At 35.9% G+C, this 18,954-nt stretch overlaps 1 protein-coding gene across 4 annotated transcripts in view; it reads right to left on the reverse strand.

Moving 5' to 3' along the window:
• Positions 1 to 18,954, reverse strand: part of ADAM2 (ADAM metallopeptidase domain 2) — a 155,508-nt gene that overhangs the window by 13,070 nt on the left and 123,484 nt on the right. For all 4 annotated transcript variants that reach the window (XR_001180466.2, XR_001180465.2, XM_013059256.2 and 1 more), the window contains exon 16: positions 18,176 to 18,359. Coding sequence is in view for 2 of the 4 variants with exons in the window: in XM_013059256.2 (XP_012914710.1) it covers positions 18,176 to 18,359 (184 nt within the window). In the remaining 2 variants the exon portion in view is untranslated. The remainder of the gene's footprint in view (positions 1 to 18,175; positions 18,360 to 18,954) is intronic.

Raw genomic sequence — 18,954 nt, forward strand, 5'->3', positions numbered from 1 at the left:
ATCAATGAAATAGAAACCAAAAAAACAATAGAGCAAATCAATAAAACTAGGAGCTGGTTCTTTGAAAGAATTAATAAAATTGATAAACCACTGGCCATACTTATCAAAAAAAAAAAAGAGAAAGGACCCAAATAAATAAAATCATGAATGAAAGAGGAGAGATCACAACTAACACCAAGGAAATACAAACAATTTTAAGAGCATATTATGAGCAACTCTACGCCAACAAATTTAAAAATCTGGAAGAAATGGATGCATTCTTAGAAACATATAAACTACCACAACTGAACCAGGAAGAAGTAGAAAGCCTGAACAGACCCATAACCAGTAAGGAGATTGAAACAGTCATTAAAAATCTTCAAAAAACAAAAGCCAGATGGCTTCCCGGGGGAATTCTACCAAACATTTAAAGAAGAACTAATTCCTATTCTCCTGAAACTGTTCCAAAAAATAGAAATGGAAGGAAAACTTCCAAACTCATTTTATGAGGCCAGCATCACCTTGATCCCAAAACCAGACAAGGATCCCATCAAAAAAGAGAGCTATAGACCAATATCCTTGATGAACACAGATGCAAAAATTCTCACCAAAATACTAGGCAATAGGATTCAACAGTACATTAAAAGGATTATTCACCACAACCAAGTGGGATTTATTCCAGGATTGCAAGGTTGGTTCAACATCTGCAAATCAGTCAATGTGATACAACACATCAATAAAGGAAAGAACAAGAACCATATGATACTCTCAATAGATGCTGAAAAAGCATTTGACAAAGTACAGCATCCCTTTCTGACCAAAACTCTTCAAAGTGCAGGGATAGAGGGCATGCACATACCTCAATATCATCAAAGCCATCTATGAAAAACCACTGCAAATATCATTCTCAATGGAGAAAAACTGAAAGCTTTTCCACTAAGGTCAGGAACACGGCAGGGATGTCCATTATCACCACTGCTATTCAACATAGTACTAGAGGCCCTAGCCTCAGCAATCAGACAACAAAAGGAAATTAAAGGCATCCAAATCGGCAAAGAAGAAGTCAAATTATCACTCTTCGCAGATGATATGATACTATATGTGGAAAACCCAAAAGACTCCACTCCAGAACTGCTAGAACTTGTACAGGAATTCAGTAAAGTGTCAGGATATAAAATCAATGCACAGAAATCAGTGGCATTTCTCTACACCAACAACAAGACAGAAGAAAGAGAAATTAAGGAGTCAATCCCATTTACATTTGCACCCCAAACCATAAGATACCTAGGAATAAACCTAACCAAAGAGGCACAGAATCTATACTCAGAAAACTATAAAGTACTCATGAAAGAAATTGAGGAAGACACAAATGGAAAAATGTTCCATGCTCCTGGATTGGGAGAATAAATATTGTGAAAATGTCTATGCTACCTAAAGCAATCTACACATTTAATGCAATTCCTATCAAAGTACCATCCATCTTTTTCAAAGAAATGGAACAAAAAATTCTAAAATTCATATGGAACCAGAAAAGACCTTGAATAGCCAAAGGGATATTGAAAAAGAAAGCCAAAGTTGGTGGCATCACAATTCCGGACTTCAAGCTCTATTACAAAGCTGTCATCATCAAGACAGCATGGTACTGGCACAAAAACATACACATAGATCAATGGAACAGAATAGAGAGCCCAGAAATAGACCCTCAACTCTATGGTCAACTCATCTTCGACAAAGCAGGAAATAATGTCCAATGAAAAAAGATAGCCTCTTCAATAAATGGTGTTGGGGGCGCCTGGGTGGCTCAGTGGGTTAAGCCGCCTCCTTCGGCTCAGGTCATGATCTCAGGGTCCTGGGATCTAGTCCCACATCAGACTCTCCGCTCAGCAGAGAGCCTGCTTCCTCCTCTCTCTGCCTACTTGTGATCTCTCTCTGTCAAATAAATAAATAAAATCTTAAAAAAAATAAATAAATATATAAATATATAAATAAATGGTGTTGGGAAAATTGGACAGCCACATGCAGAAAAATGAAATTGGACCATTTCCTTACTCACACATGAAAATAGACTCAAAATGGATGAAGGACCTCAATGTGTGAAAGGAATCCATCAAAATCCTTGAAGAGAACACAGGTAGCAACCTCTTCGACCTCAGCCGCAGCAACATCTTCCTAGGAACATCGCCAAAGGCAAGGGAAGCAAGGGCAAAAATGAACTATTGGGATTTCATCAAGATCAAAAGCCTTTGCACAGCAAGGGAAACAGTTAACAAAATCAAAAGACAACTGACAGATTGGGAGAAGATATTTTCAAATGACATATCAGATAAAGGACTAGTGTCCAAAATCTATAAAGAACTTATCAAACTCACCACCCAAAGAACAAATAATCCAATCAAGAAATGGGCAGAGGACATGAACAGACATTTCTGCAAAGAAGACATCCAGATGGCCAACAGACACGTGAAAAAGTGCTCCATGTCACATCGGCATCAGGGAAATACAAATCAAAACCACAATGAGATAGCACCTCACACCAGTCAGAATGGCTAAAATCAACAAGTCAGGAAATGACAGATGCTGGTGATGATGCGGAGAAAGGGGAACCCTCCTACACTGTTGGTGGGAATGCAAACTGGTGTAACCACTCTGGAAAACAGCATGGAGGTTCCTCAAAATGTTGAAAATAGAACTGCCCTATGACCCAGCAATTGCACTACTGGGTATTTACCCTAAAGATACAAATGTAGTGATCCGAAGGGGCAGGGGCACATGCACCTGAATGTTTATAGCAGCAATGTCCACAATAGCCAAACTATGGAAAGAACCTAGATGTCCATCAGCAGATGAATGGATCAAGAAGATGTGGTATATATACACAATGGAATACTATGCAGCCATCAAAAGAAATGAAATCTTGCCATTTGCGACAACGTCATGGAACTAGAGAGTATCATGCTTAGTGAAATAAGTCAAGCAGAGAAATACAACTATCATATGACCTCTCTGATATGAAGAAGTGGTGATGCAACATGGGGGCTTACGTGGGTAGGAGAAGAATAAATGAAACAAGATGGGATTGGGAGGGGAACAAACCATAAGTGACTCTTAATCTCACAAAACAAACTGAGGGTTGTTGGGGGGAGGGGCGTTGAGAGAAGGAGGGTGGGGTTATGGACACTGGGGAGGGTATGTGCTTTGGTGAGTGCTGTGAAGTATATAAACCTGGTCATTCACAGACCTGTACCCCTGGGAATAAAAATATATGTTTATAAAAAATAAAAAATTAAAAAATTTTTAAAAATTTAAAAAAAATAAAATAAAATTTTAAAAAAAGATGAAAAACTGAAACTGAGAGCTAACATTTAGAAAAACTAATAAAATGAACAAACTTTTAAGAACACCCCATCTACCAACCTGAATCACAAAAAAGTAAAATGTCTGACTAGATTTATAAATCATAAAGAGATTAAATCAGTAATCACAATCCTTGAAACAAAGAAAATTCCTAGACCAGATACTTTCACTGGTGAATTTTACCAAATATTTACAGAAGAGATAAGTCAATCTTTCTCAAACTCTTCCAGTAAATATAACAATGGGTCCCACATCAAGATGCATTCTCTGAGGCCAGAATTACCCTAAAACATGAACTAAGTACCCCATAATAATGGAAAGTTATAAACAAATATTGATTATGAATATTAATATATGTCCTCAACAAAACACAAGTAAACAGAATTCAACAGATATTTTTAAAAATTGTGTATCATGACTACCTGGGAATAATTCATGAAATATGAAAATGATTCAACATATAAAAATCAATGTATTACATTGATTACAACACATTAAAGGAATAATAGGGAAAAAAACACACAACCATCTCCACTGAAACTGAAAACTTGGCAAAATTGAATAACTTTTCATTATTAATAAAATACATAACAAATTAGGGGTAGAAGAAAACTCCTTCAATATAGTAAGGACTACCTGTAAAAAATACATAGCTATACTTCCAGGGAAAATGGCAGAGTAGCAGAATTCTAAGTCTACCACATCTCATGGATACAACTAGATAACACTCACATCTGTGTAAATAATGCCCCAAATGGCCCAAAGACTAGCAGAACAGATTCTTCACATCTAACTGTAGAGAAGAGACCATCTTAGAGAGGATATGATAGACAGAGATTAGATCCAGAGAAATAGAGCTATCAGACCACAGATGAGAGAGACATTTCAGGTGTGGAGAGAGGAGAGAAACAGACTCACATCAGAAAGCTCAGGCAATGGGAACTCACACGGGAAAGAGAAATCCCCACAATATTTGGCTTTGAAAAACAGGGCATAATTTCACAAAGGTTTATAATCAGTGGGGCTTAACACTTGGAAGTTTAAATATCACTGGAGTTGGCTCTGGGAGAACCAGGAAGGTGAGAGGAAATTTGAGTCCCTGCCCTTAAAGAGATAGCACAACAAACAGCCTTATGAAGATGGAGCATAGAAAGCAGTTTTTAAAATACCTGAGGTATACAAGAGGGTGATTTATTTACTAATCTCAGAGCCTGAGCTGGAGGGGGATCTTTTAGAGACTTCTCCAAGAACAACGGAACTGTCAGGCACCATTTCCTGCCTCTGCTCCACAGCCTATACAAACAGACACCTGTGGGAAACAGTGCAGCGTCAACACTAGTTTGCTAGTTTGCTAACGGGTCACCCTGCCCTTTCATTCTCCTGCAGACATGCGCTTTCCAGCCAGGCCTTTTCTCATGTTTCCTTCCATAACAGCCCCACACAAAGCTTGCTCACACCATCCCCTAAAGTCCCCCGCAAACTTGCCCCCTCCAGTATGCCCTTGACCAGTGCCTATTCAAAGTAGTACCACAAACCTGGCAGACTGCAAGTTATCCCAACAGGGGCCAGTGCCTCACCAAAGTGACTCTTACTCTGGGGAGAGAGGAAGATAACCACATATACCAGTCCCATTGCAGCCCCAGCAGTGTGCTGGGGATAGTCATCTGGTCTGACTGCAGGCCCTGCCCACAAAACTTCTCAGGGAAGAGCACAGGGAAAAGTGTCCTGTAGTTTGGTATTAACACATCTCTAAGAAGCTCCTGATCTGACCCAGCTCAAGCCCCTGGATTTGCCCCCTAACTGCACAGGGACCAAGCCCTGCCTGTAATAGGTAAAAGCAGGTCAGCTATAATAGTAGGGTGTATACAATGAACATAGGAGATACCCTTGATACACCAGTTTCTGATAAATGGGAACATTGCACCTGCAGGGCACTATAGGACCTCTTCTTCATAAGGCCTCTGCTTTCTAAAGCAGGACACATAACTTCCTTTCCTAACATAGAAACAGACACAAAGAGGTGGACAAAATGCAAAGGCAGAAGAATATGTCCCAAATGAAAGGAAAGGACAAAATCACAGCAAGACACATAAATGAAATTGAGAGAAGTAATATGTTTGAATGAGATTTTAAGTTAATGGTCATAAGGATACTTATCAGACTTGAAAAGAGTGGAGGACATCAGTGAGACCCTTGACAAAGAGACAGAAAACAGAACCAATCAGAGATGAAGAACTCAATAACTGAAATTAAAAATGGGCTAGAGAGGTCACCTGGGTGGCTCAGTTGGTTAAGTGTCTGCCTTCAGCTCAGGTCATGCCCCCAAAGTCCTGGGATCAAGTCCCACATCCAGCTCACTGCTTAGTGGAAAGCCTGTTTCTCTCTCTCCCTCTGCCTCTCCCCCCTCTCAACTCTTCTGCTCTCTTTCTCTCTCTGTTCTCAAATAAATAAATAAATAATTTTTAAAAATACACTAGATGGGATAAATAATAGACTATAGGAAAAAGAATGTATCAGAAACCTCGAGAAAAGAGTAATGTAAGTGATCAAGTGAATAAGAGAAAAAATAATAATAAATTAAAATGGACTTAAGGAACCCAGCAACACCTAAAAGTGAAATCACATTTGCATTATGGGATCCCAGAAAGAGAAAACTTGGCAGAAAATGTATTTGAAGAAATAATGGTAGAAAACTTCTTGAATCTAGGGAAGAAAACAAAAATCCATACTCAAGAGGTACAAGAAGTCCCCAACAAAATCAATCTGAGAAGGTCTATACCAAGAGACATGGTAATTAAAATGAGGAGAAAATAAGTAATGAAGAGAATTTTAAAAGAAACAAGAGAAAAGAATACAATTATATACAAGAGAAACCCCATAAAGCTATCAGTTGATTATTCAGCAGAAACTTTGCAGGCCAGAAGAGAGTGGCATCATATATTCAAAATAGTGAAAGGAAAAAAAAAAAGCTGTGACAACACTCTATCTAGCAAGCCTCTCATTCAGAATAGAAGGAGATAAAGAGTTTCCCAGATAAATAAAAGTTAAAGGAAATCATGACCATTAAACCAGTTCTACAAGAAATGTTAAAGGGGACTCTTTGAGTGGAAAGGAAAAACCACAAGTAGGAAATAAGAAAAGTTTAAAGCACAGAAGCAGTAAAAATAAGTATATCTATAAAAATGAATCAAAATAGGAAGGCAAATGATGTAATAAGCATTGGGTATTATGTAAGATTAATGAATTACCTCTACCTCTGAACTAATAATGCATTATGTATTAATTAATTGAATTTAAATTTAAAAATAAAATTTTAAAAATGAGTCAAGGGATTCACAAAATAAAAGGATGTAAAGGATGGTACTACATACCTAAAATTTAAAAAGAGTTAAATAATGGGTTCAATCTTAAGCAATCATCAACTTAATATAGACTGGTATATACAGGTTATGCTATATATAAATGTGATAACCATGAATCAAAAACCAGTAATAAAGGTGTATAAAATAAAATATATCACTAAAGAAAGCCAACAAATCATGAAAGAAGAGACCAAAAAGGAACAGAGAATGACAAAAACAACCATTAAACGAGTAACAAAATGGTAGTAAGTACATAACTATGAATAATTATTTTGAATGTAAATGGACTAAATGTTCCAATCAAAAGATACAGGGATGAGTGGCTCAGTAAGTTGAATATCCAACTCAATTTTGCCTCAGGTCATGGTCTTGGGTTTGGGATAGGACCCCATGTCAGGCACTTTTCTGAGCAAGGAGTTTGCTTGAGCATTCTCTTCCTCTCCTCCTCCCTCATTAACATTCTGTCTTGCTCTCTCAAGTAAACAAATAATTTTTTTAAAAGATAGAGTGAAAGGATGGAAAAGAAAGCAAGACCTTTCTATATGCTACCTATAAGAGACTCATTTCAGACCAAAAACACATGAGATTGAAAGTGAAAAGACAGAAAAGCAATAATTATGACAATGGAAGTGAAAAAAAATAACAATAACAATACATATAGCGAAAATAAAATTTTTAAACAAAGGGTGTAATAAGACACAAAGAAGGACTCAATATAATCATAAAGGGAATAATCCAACAAGAATATATAACAATTTTAAATATGTATGTAACCAACATGGGAGAATTCAATTTCATAAATCAGCTAAAAACAAACACAAAGGAAATAATCAAAAGTAATCTACTAATAGTAGGAGACTATAACACTTCACTTAAATCAATGGATAGATCATCCAAACAGCAAATCAAAAAATAAACAGTGTCTTTCAATGGCACATTGGACCAGATGGATCTAACAAATACATTCAGAACATTCCATCCTGAAACAGCAGAACACACATTCTTTTCAAGTACAATTAGAACATTGTCCAGGATATATTATGTATTAAAACAAAGAAAATCTCAACAAATTCAAAAAGACCAAAGTCATGTCATTCGTCTTTCATCTCTCTGACTATAATGTTAGGAAACCAGAAATTAACCACAAGAAAAATCTGGAAAGAACACAAATAAATGGATATTAAATAACATGCTACTTAACAATGAATGGGTCAACTAAGAAACCAAAAAGGAAATTAAAAAACACATAGAGACAAATGAAAACACAATGGTCCAAAAATTTCGGGATGCAGCATAAGCTCTTCTAAAAGGAAAGTCTGTAACAATACAGGCCTACCTCAAGAAGCAAGAAAAATATCAAATGAACAACCTAACCTTACACCTAAGAGAGCTAAATAAAGAAAGAGAAAAAAAAAAAAAAAAAAACTCCAAACCAGTAGAAGGAAGAAAACAAAGATTAGAGCAGAAGAAAAAACAAAATGAAATGGGAACTAAAAGAACAATAGAACAGATCAGTGAAACCAGGAGCTGATTCTTTGGAAATATCAACAAAATTGATAAAATTTTATCCAGACTCAGAAAAAAAAAAATGAGGACTCAAATAAAGGAAATCAGAAATTAAAGAAGAGAAATAACAACTGACATCATGGAAAGACAACTATTTATGAGAATAGTGTGAAAAATTATTGCCAAAAAATTGGATGACATAAAAGAAATAGGTAAATTCCCATAAACATATAATTTCCCAAAACTCAATCAGGAAGAAATAGAAAACTTGAACAGATGGATAACCAATGAAATTGAATCAGTAATTAAAAAAACAAGCAAAAAAAACCCCTTCCAACAAACAAAAGTTCAGGACCAGGGACACCTGGGTTACTCCTTTGGGTAAGTGCCTGCCTTTGGCTCAGGTCATGATCTTAGGGTCCTGGGATTGAGTCCTACTTCAGGCTCCCTGCTCAGCAGAGAGTCTGCGTCTTCCTTTCCATCTGCCCCTATCCCACTTGTTGTTGTTGTTTTTTTTTTCTCTCTCTCTCTCAAATAAATAAATAAAACTTTTTAAAAATGTTCAGGACTGGGGCGTCTGGGTGGCTCAGTGGGTTAAAGCCTCAGCCTTCAGCTCAGGTCATGATCCCAGGGTCCTGGGATCGAGCCCCGCTTTGGGGCTCTCTGCTCAGTGGGGAGCCTGCTTCCTCCTCTCTCTCTGCTGCCTCTCTGCCTACTTGTGATCTCTGTCTGTCAAATAAATAAAATAAAATCTTTAAAAAAATTTTTCAGGACTAGATGACTTCACAGAGGAAGTCATCTACCAAACATTTAAAGAAAAGTTAATACTTATTCTCCTCAAACTATTTCAAAGAAAAAAAAATAGAAGAGGAAGGAAAACTTTCAAATTCATTCTGTGAGGTCAGCATTACCCTGATAACCAAACCAGATAAAGACACTACAAAAGAAAGAGAGAGAAGAAAGAACTAAAACTACATGTCAATATCTCTGATGAACATAGCTGCAAAAATCTTCAATAAACAAACAAACAAACAAAATTCCTCAACAAAATGTTAGCAAACTGAATCTGACAATATATTTTAAAAGACCATTCACCACAATCAAGTGGGATTTATTCCCAGAAAGTAAGAATTGCTCAATATTCACAACTCAGTCAATGTGAAAATGTAAGTCAATGTAAAAGAAAGTATAAAAATCGTATGATTACTTCAATAGATGTAGAAAAGCATTTGACATAGTACAAAATCCATTCATAATAAAAAACCCAGCAAAGTAGGTTTGGAGAAACATGCCTCAACATAACAAAGTCTATATATGAAAAACACACAGCTAATATCATCCTTAATAGGGAAAAACTAGCAGCTTTTCCCCCCAAGACTCAAGCAAAAACAAAAATACCCAATCTCACTACTTTTATTCAACATAGTACTGGAAGTCCTAGCCACAGAAATCAGACAACAAAAAAATTAAAATTAATTAGGAAGAGGTAAAACTTTTATTATCTTCATATGACATAATACTATATATAGAAAACTGTAAAGAATTCACCAAAGGGACCCCTGGGTGGCTCAGTTGGTTGGACGACTGCCTTCGGCTCAGGTCATGATCCCGGAGTCCTGGGATCGAGTCCCACATCAGGCTCCCAGCTCCGCGGGGAGTCTGCTTCTCCCTCTGACTTTCTCCTTGCTCCTGCTCTCTCTCACTGTCTCTCTCTCAAATAAATAAATAAAATCTTTTTTAAAAAAAAGAATTCACCAAAAAAACTATCAGAACTGATAAATGAATTCAGTAAGGTCACAGGATACAAAATTAATATACAGAAATCCATTGTATTCCTATACACAAATAATGAAGTAACAGAAAGGGAAATTACGAAACTAATACATTTACAATTACATCAGAAATAATAGAATACCTTGGAATAAAGTTAACCAAGAAGATTAAAGATTTGTATTCTGAAAACTATAAAACATTGATGAAAGAAATTGAAGATTACACAAATAGATATTCTAGCTCATGAACTGGAAAAACAAATATAGTTAAAATGTTCATACTATCTGAACAGTCTACAGGTTAATGCAATCCCTATCAAAACACCAACAAAATGTAGGTTGCCTGTGTGACTCAGCTGGCTAAGCAACCAACTCTTGATTTTGGCTCAGATCTCTGGTCATGAGATTGAGCCCCGAGGTCAGGCTCTGCACTGAGTGTGGAGCCTGCTTAAGAGTTCTCTTTCCTTCTTCCTTTATTCCTCCCTGCTCATTCTCTCTCTCTCTAAAGAAAAATACCAATGGCATTTTTCACAGAACTAGAATAATACTAAAATTTGTATGGAACCATAAATGACCCCAAATATCCAAAGAAACCTTGAAAAGCAAAATTATAACCTCTGGAGATTTTGATTCCTTAGGTCTGAGATGGTGCCTGGGAATCTGTTTTTGTGAGTGGAGCTTCAGGTGATTCTTAAGGATCAAACAAGTTTGGGAATATTGGTGTGGTAGTTAACCGCAGGGCTTTGGAAGCAGATGGACCTTGGTTCTAGTCACATTTCATTTAATTGCCAGCTGTGTGTTTTGGAGCACATAAATAGCCTCCTTAAGTTTGATCTTCCTCTAATATCAGTATTTACCTCTTAGAATTGTTGATAGTTAAAAAAAAAAAAGAATTGTTGATAGTTAAAGGAAATAGCCTATTTATACAGTGGGGCCCATAATAAATATGCAACAAACACTATCTATTATAATTATGTTCTATTTAACAATAATTAGAATATTTTTGAGCATTTATGGCTAATGATGAAGACTTATTCTTTGCCCTCTAGGTGGAGAAGATATTTTATACTAAAGGTAGTAAGTTATATCAAGGGGCACTGGCTGGCTCTGTGGGTAAATCATATGACTCTTGACCTTGGGGGTCCTGAGTTCAAGCCCACATTGGGTATAGAGTTTAAAAAAGCTATATCATCAAGTAAGTTAAGAGCCTTTTTTTTTTTTTTAAGAAAATAAATCACATAGGTGGAATATGCTAGAATTGAGTTATAGGGTGAGTGAGTGGGATGGAGTCGTGTACTTTAATCATCTTAAAAGGTTACTTCAAGTTGACCTGGCAATTGTGTGAATGCAAGAATTAATTCTGGGGAAAAATTAGAAGTTTGCTTCAATAGTACTGGTGATTTAATAGTAATTCAGGTTTAATAAAAATGGGAATCCATATCTCAAAACAAAATGTAGATGCTTAAAATACATCTGAGAGGTACCTGGTATCTCAGTTGGTTAAGTATCTGCCTTCTGCTCAGGTCACAATCCCAGGATCCTGGGATTGAGTCCTGCATTGGGCTCCCTTTTCAGAGGGAGTCTGTTTCTCCCTCTACCTTTCCATCCTGCTCCTGGTCTTCCTCTCTCTCTCTCTCTCTCTTATGCACTCAAATAAATAAATAAAATCTTTTAAAAAATACATCTGAAAGATGTTCTGTTTAACTCCTACAGTCTAGGTAAATAAAGAAAAAATGTTCATATTAAATATTTTCTGTACAGTCCACTAAAAAGAAGTAAAACAAGAATAAAACTGGAGCTCTCACAATTCCAGATTTCAAAATATATCACAAAGCTGTAGTGATCAAAAGAGAATGGTACTTGCACAAAAATAGACACAGAGATCAATGGAACAGAGAGCCCAGAAATAAACCCATGATTATATGGTCAATTAATCTTCAACAAAGGATGCAGGAATATGCAATGGGAAAAAAAAGTATATTCAACAACTGCTGTTAGAACTGAACAGTTGCATGCAAAAAGACAAAAAATGGCATCCATAAAAGATTAGTACAGAAATAGATAAAGAACTTATATAATTCAATACCACGAAAACAAATAATCCTATTAGAGAATTTGCAGAAAACATGAACATTTATTCAAAGAAGACATCCAGGTGGTCAAGAGAAACACTAAAAGATTTTCAACATCACCCATCATCAGAGAAATGCAAATCAAAACCACAATGAGATATCACCTCAGATGTGTCAGAAACAGGGAGCGCAGAAACACAAGAAACAGGGGCGCCTGAGTGACTCAGTGGGTTAAACCTCTGACTTTGGCTCAGGTCATGATCTCAGGGTCGTGGGCTTGAGCACCACATCAGGCTTTCTGCTCAGCAGGGAGACTGCTTCCCACCCCCCTCTCTCTACTTGTCTCCCTGCCTACTTGTGATCTCTCTCTCTCTCTCTCTCTCTCTGTCAAATAATAAATAAAATCATTTTTAAAAACTCAAGAAACAAGTATCTATGAGGATGTGAAGAAAAAGGAATGCTTGTGCACTGGTGGCAGGAATGCAAACTAACAGAGCCACCATGGAAAATAGTATGGAGTTTCCTCAAAAAATTAAAACTAGAACTACCATATTATTCAGCAATTTCACTACTGGATATTTACTCAAAGAATACAAAAGCACTAATTCGAAAAGATGTATGTCCCCTATGTTTATTGCAGCATTATTTACAATAGCCAAATCTTAGAAAGAGCCCAAATGTCCATCAATGGATGAATGGATAATGAATATGTGGTATATTTATATACTAGAATATCAGCCATAAAAAGAACAAAATCATGTCATTTGCAAAAACATGGATTAGAGAGTATGATGCTGAGTATATAAGTCAGTCAGAGAAAGACAATACCATATGGTTTCACCATAAGTGGAATACCATAAGTGGAATTTAAGAAACAACAACAAAAAAGGCAAACTGAAAAAATAGACTCAACTATAGAGAAAAGACTGATGGGTTATCAGAGGTGGATGGATGAAATTGGTAAATAAAACACACACACACACACACACACACACACACATACACAGTGAGAGACAGACAGAGAGAGAGAGCTAACATAACACTCAATGATGAGTTAAAATTTTTTCTTTAAGATCTGGAACAAAACAAAGATGACTGTTTTCATGACTTCTGTTCAACTTGGGATTGGAAATTCTATCTAGAACAATAAAAAGAAATAAAAGTATCCCAGTTGGGAAGAAAAGAGCATAATCATCTTTTTCCAAATAACATTATCATATTTGTAGAAAACCATAAATACTACACACAGAGAGACACACAATATTAGAACTAATAAAGAAGTTCAGCAAAGTTTCAGGATACAAAATCAAGACATAAAAATTGGATGCATTTCTACACACAAAGGGTAAACTTTCTGAAAAGGAAATGAAATTATCAGTTCCATTTATAATATCAACAAGCATAAAATACTTAGGAATAAACTTAATCAAGGATATAAAAGACATACACTGAAAACTACAAAACTCTGATGAAAATTATTAAAGACACAAGTGGAAATGTATTCCATATTCAATAATTGGAAGACTTGTATGGTTAGGGTGTCAATACTACTTACTTAAAGTGAAATGCAGATTCAAAGCAATCCTTATAAAATCCCTTGGGTTTTTGTTTATCTGTGTTTCAGAAATAGGAAAACTCATTCTAAAAATTATTATAGCATCAAAGGACCACAAATAGCTAAAAAGATCATTCAAATTTAATAAAAAGTTGTGTAATCAATAAAATGTAGTACTGACAAAGACAGCCATATAGACCAATAGAAAGGAATTAAGAGTCCAGACATAAAGTCTTGGCTATATGGTCAAATGACTTTCAGTAAGGCTGCCACAGAAATTCAATGGGGCAAAAATTAGTCTATTTAATAAGTGATGCTGGAAAAACTGGATGTCCACATAAAAAATAAATGAACGAGGACCTTTACCCTACACCATAAATAAAACTAACTATAAATGTATTCTAGGCCCAAACATCAGTACTAAAACTATAAAACTCCTCAAAAAATACTGGGGAATATTTCACGATATTGGGTTTAGCAATGATATCTTGAATATGGCACAAAAAGCACAGGCAAAAAGAAAAAAAATAGATAAATTGGATTTCATCTAAATTAAAAACTTTTGTGTATTAAATCACACTATCAACTGTTAAAAGAATCCCATGGATTGGGAGAAAATATTTTCAAATCATATATCTGATTAAGATTAATATTTAGAAAATAAAAAGAATTACTAAAACTCTCAAAATTCAATTTTTTTTAAATGAGGAAAGATTGGGAATAAACATTTCTCTAAGAAGATATGCAAATATCCAATATATAGAGAGATGCTCAACATCACTAACCATTAATGAATAAAAATGATAATGAAGTACTACTTCATACTTATTAAAATGGCTATTATAAAAAAATGAAAAGAACAAATGTTGGTGAGAATGTAAAGTCATTGCAACCCTTGTGCATTGGTGGCAGAAATGTAAAGTAGCAGAAAATGGTTTGGGAGTTCCTCAAAAGTTAAACAGAATTGTCATACGATCCAGAAATTCCTTTAGGTCTATAATCAAAACAAAACAATATAAACAAAACAATCAAAATCTGAACAGAGATTTGTACACCAAAAGAGGTAGAAACCTTTTTTACAACAGTCAAAAATGAAACAAACCAAATATCCATTTATATATAAAAGGATAAGCAACATATGCTCTAAACATGCAATGGAATATTATTCAGACTTAAAAAGGAATGAAATTTTGATAAAGCAACAAAACGGATGATTTTGAAAACATTATGTCAGGTAAAATAAATCAGACTCAAAAGGATAAATAGTGTATGATTCTACTTGGATTAGGTACCTAGAATATGCAAATTTATAAAGATAGAAAGTAGAATAGTGGTTATCAGGGCTGTGGGGAAGGCTCATTGGAGTGTTATAGTTTAACGTTTACAGAGTTTCAGTTTATAATGATAAAAATTTTCTGGAGATGAATAGTAATGGTAGTTGCACAACAATGTGAATGGACTTGTGCTCCTGAACTGCACACTTGAAAATGATTAAGGGGGTAAATTTTAAGCTATGCATGTTTTACCACAAAAAGTAGTATGTATTTTATATTTGGTGTTTTAAAAACTAAGATAGGAAATACAGTCACTAAACTCATATTGTGAGAACAGTATATACTGGTATTTATAGCAAACAAGGGCATCCTAAAAGACAATATACGATTTGTTAATATATGGGGAATATACAGTCTAAACAAATTGAATTATTCTCCATGGTTGAAAGGGTGGTGGGAAAGCAGAATAGTTATTTAATACACACTATAATGTGATTAAATGTAAATAAAATGCAAGATAAGTCAAATTAATGTAGACAGAAAAAAATTGAAATTCATTTATTATAATAAAAAAAGCAATTTGGGGAGGAGGGGCAAGATGGTGGAGAAGTAGGAGACCCTATTTCAACTGGTCCCCTAAAGTGAGCTGAATATCTACCAGAACTCTCTGAACACCCATGAAATCAGCCTGATGTAAGATTATACACTTCTGGATCTCTATGGAGACAAAAGACATCAGTGGAGAGGTAAATTGGAGTGGGAACACTCCGACTGATATTGGAGGATAAACTGAAGGGGGAGGGAGCCACCAGAAGTGACCCATTGGAAAGTAATACACCAATACAAAAGTGCCCTGTGATTGGGGACCAGAATTAACTTTTGTTAATTAGCCAGTGTATGGCTAAAAGCACTCAAAAAGAACAAAAGATCTTAAGGGGAAACTGGTGGGATCAGGTGGTCACAGGCAGGGGCCTAAGATCACATTCCCAGGACGGTCACTGCCAGTGATCACCCATGCCAGAGAGAAACACCCATGCAGAACCTCAAGTCCGTGGTCCCTGAGCCAGGGGTTTCCCGCTGCTTGCACCACTGCTCAGGCTGGGCTGACTCCTGCCCCCACCTTAGACAGCATGGTGTGGACGCCAGACTGCGGTCTCTAGGATCACAGCCGCAGGGTCTGAACACTCCCAGCCTGTGCCAGAGAGAACCCTGAATGATCTCTGGTTGGGATCCCACTGTGATAGCCTTCTGTGACATGTATGACCCCTGGACTGGGAGTACCTGGCGTGGCCTGGATTCCAGACAGCAGTCCCTGCAGAGGCAGCCACCAGAAGCAGGCTCCCCAGACCCACTGGACGGTGGCTGGGGTGTGCACCACCTGTGGGAGGTTGCGTTGTTCAGAGGAGTTTGCAGAGGGGGAGTCTGTGTGTTCTGGATCACCAAGTGAGGAACAGTCTGAAGCTTCTCTTCGAGGTGGAGATCTGGGTGCAAATTCTTTCTTTGCTCTGACCCTCTGAAAAGCCACAAAAATCCACCAAAAAAACAAAAAAACCCCACAGAACAAAAGCCTGAAAAATCAGTTTCCACAGAGCCCAGTCCCTTGATAACCTGCAGGAGGACTCAACCCAAGCAAGATTGTCGGAAGAACAATGCAGCAGGCCCCCCCACAGAAGACAAGCCAAAAGAATGAGAGGACAGCCACCACAGGGTCCCCATAAAACTATAAAACCCCAATATCATTGAAAAACAACATATTAAGCTCCCAGTATTGTATATTTCATAAATACAACTTTTTTTAAATTCGTTCTCACAATTCTTATTCTCTTAATTTTTTTAGCCTACTTGCAATTACAACTAGAGGTTTAATACAACGTATTCCATAATAAATCCAATATAAATCTTACTTTGGGAGTTCATTTTGACTGGGTTTTCTCTCTTTTCTTTTTCTCTTTCTCTTTTTTCATTTTTCTTTCTTTTTGGTGGTGACTTCTAATTGCTCTGAAAATTTCCAGGGTGCCCTTGCCTGGATTGTGGTTGATATATACAGCAATACATCCCTCGACCACCTCTCACCAAAATGACTAGGAGAAGGAATATCCAACAGAGGAAAAATTCAGAGACTGTGCCCTCTGCCACAGAACTACTGGATATGGACATAAACAATAAGTCAGAAAGGGAATTCAAGGTAACAGTTATCCAGGCAATGGCTAGATTGGGAAAAAACATTAGTGACAACATAGAATCTCTAAGGGCAGAAGTGAAGGCTGACCTGGAAGAAGTTAAAAATGCTATCAATGAGATCCAATCTAATCTAAATACTCTAACAGCTAGGGTAACCAAGGCAGAAGATAGAATTAGTGATCTAGAAGACCAATGGATAGATAAGAAGGATCAGGAGGAGGCCTGGAACAAACAGTTTAGAAGCCACAAGAGCAGAATTTGGGAAATAAATGATGCCATGAAACATTCCAGTGTCAAAATTATTGGGATCCCTGAGCGAGTGGAGAAAGAAAGAAGACTAGAAGATATAGTTGAACAAATTCTGGATGAAAGTTTCCCCAGTTTGGGGAAGGGAACAAGTGTTTGTGTCCTAGAGGCAAAAGGAACCCCCCAAGATCAATCACTCTAGAAAGACCTCCAGACACTTGATTGTGAAATTCATGAATAATTTTAGACAAGAAGTCCTAAGGGCAGCCAGGGGGAAGAGATTCCTTACATACAGAGGAAGGTCCATCAGAATAATGTCAGAACTGTCCATAGTACCTGGCAAGCCAGAAAGGGCTGGCAAGACATATTCAGGACACTAAATGAGAAGAATATGCAGTCAAGAATACTTTATCCAGCAAGGTTGACATTCAAAATGGATATAGACATAAAGATCTTCCAAGACTGGCTAAGTTTAAAAGAGTTTGTGACCACCACTCCGGCACTACAAGAAATACTAAGGGGGAGCTCTATAAAAGAAGACAGAACCCAAGAGTAACATAGAATATAGAACAGAAATTTCTAGAGACAATCTATAGAAAAAGGATTTCACAGGCAATATATTCAACAAATATACATAATTTCCATGAAAAATATATGAAATAGCCAATAAAATATTTATAGAAAAATAATCTGTGTGTGAATGAAAATTTAAATTTTTTTCTTATTTTTAAAGTTTCTTTTTTTATTTTTGAAATCAAATGTGCAATTAAATTATGAGAAAAATTTTAAACATATATTTGAAAATAGACTTTAAAATGTTAGGAATAAAATAAAGTAAATATTAGGAATTCATTTGGGAACAAAGGCCACATACCTTATTAACACCACAAATAGTTCCTTCTTTTACCCACATCATTTCACCATTACTAACACCATCTGGAAAATCCAAAGCAACACAGAGGAATCCATTTATATTGGCATAAATAGTAGTGGCATTTGGAATTTTTACTATTTCTTCATTTTTATGTAGACATATTAATTTTCCACACAGCAAATCCCTAAAATTTATGAATAATTGAAATCATTAGACTTTAACAAAAAGATATTGTAATATCATTTATAAAGCAAAAATATTTAAGTAAAGCATTTAAGGCGTGCAAAAAGATGCATGCAATTAATTATAAAATAACAGAAAAAGTATAAATATCTTGACTGCATTGTTAAAAATAACAACATTTTAATAATTTTTAACTACTTCACAGTTCACCTGATCACTTTCTTGGTAACAATTCCATCACTCTTTTTTTTTTTTTCAATTTTTAAGGATAAGCAATTCCAAACTTACTCCATTTTTAAAAATTGATAAAGTTAATCTAATTACCAGCCTCATTGAATTTTCTTTTCCCTGTTCAAACATAGCACCTACTCTCAGAATTATGGGTTCCAAATAGACAAGAATGTGAGATTCACATTCAAAAAGCATTATATAATAAATACTAAAATAAAACCATGAAAGATATCACAGAAAAAGTGATATTGTAATGAGAATATAAAAAAGTATTAAAAGCAAAAGAGCAATAATAAAATTTAAGATAGACTTTCCAAGAAAAATAATGACCAAAAGATTACTGAATGGAAGATTCATAAAAGAAA

Source organism: Mustela putorius, unplaced genomic scaffold (assembly GCF_011764305.1).
Source record: "Mustela putorius furo isolate JIRA1106 unplaced genomic scaffold, ASM1176430v1.1 tig00003976_pilon_pilon_pilon, whole genome shotgun sequence".
Taxonomy (NCBI): Eukaryota; Metazoa; Chordata; class Mammalia; order Carnivora; family Mustelidae; genus Mustela; species Mustela putorius.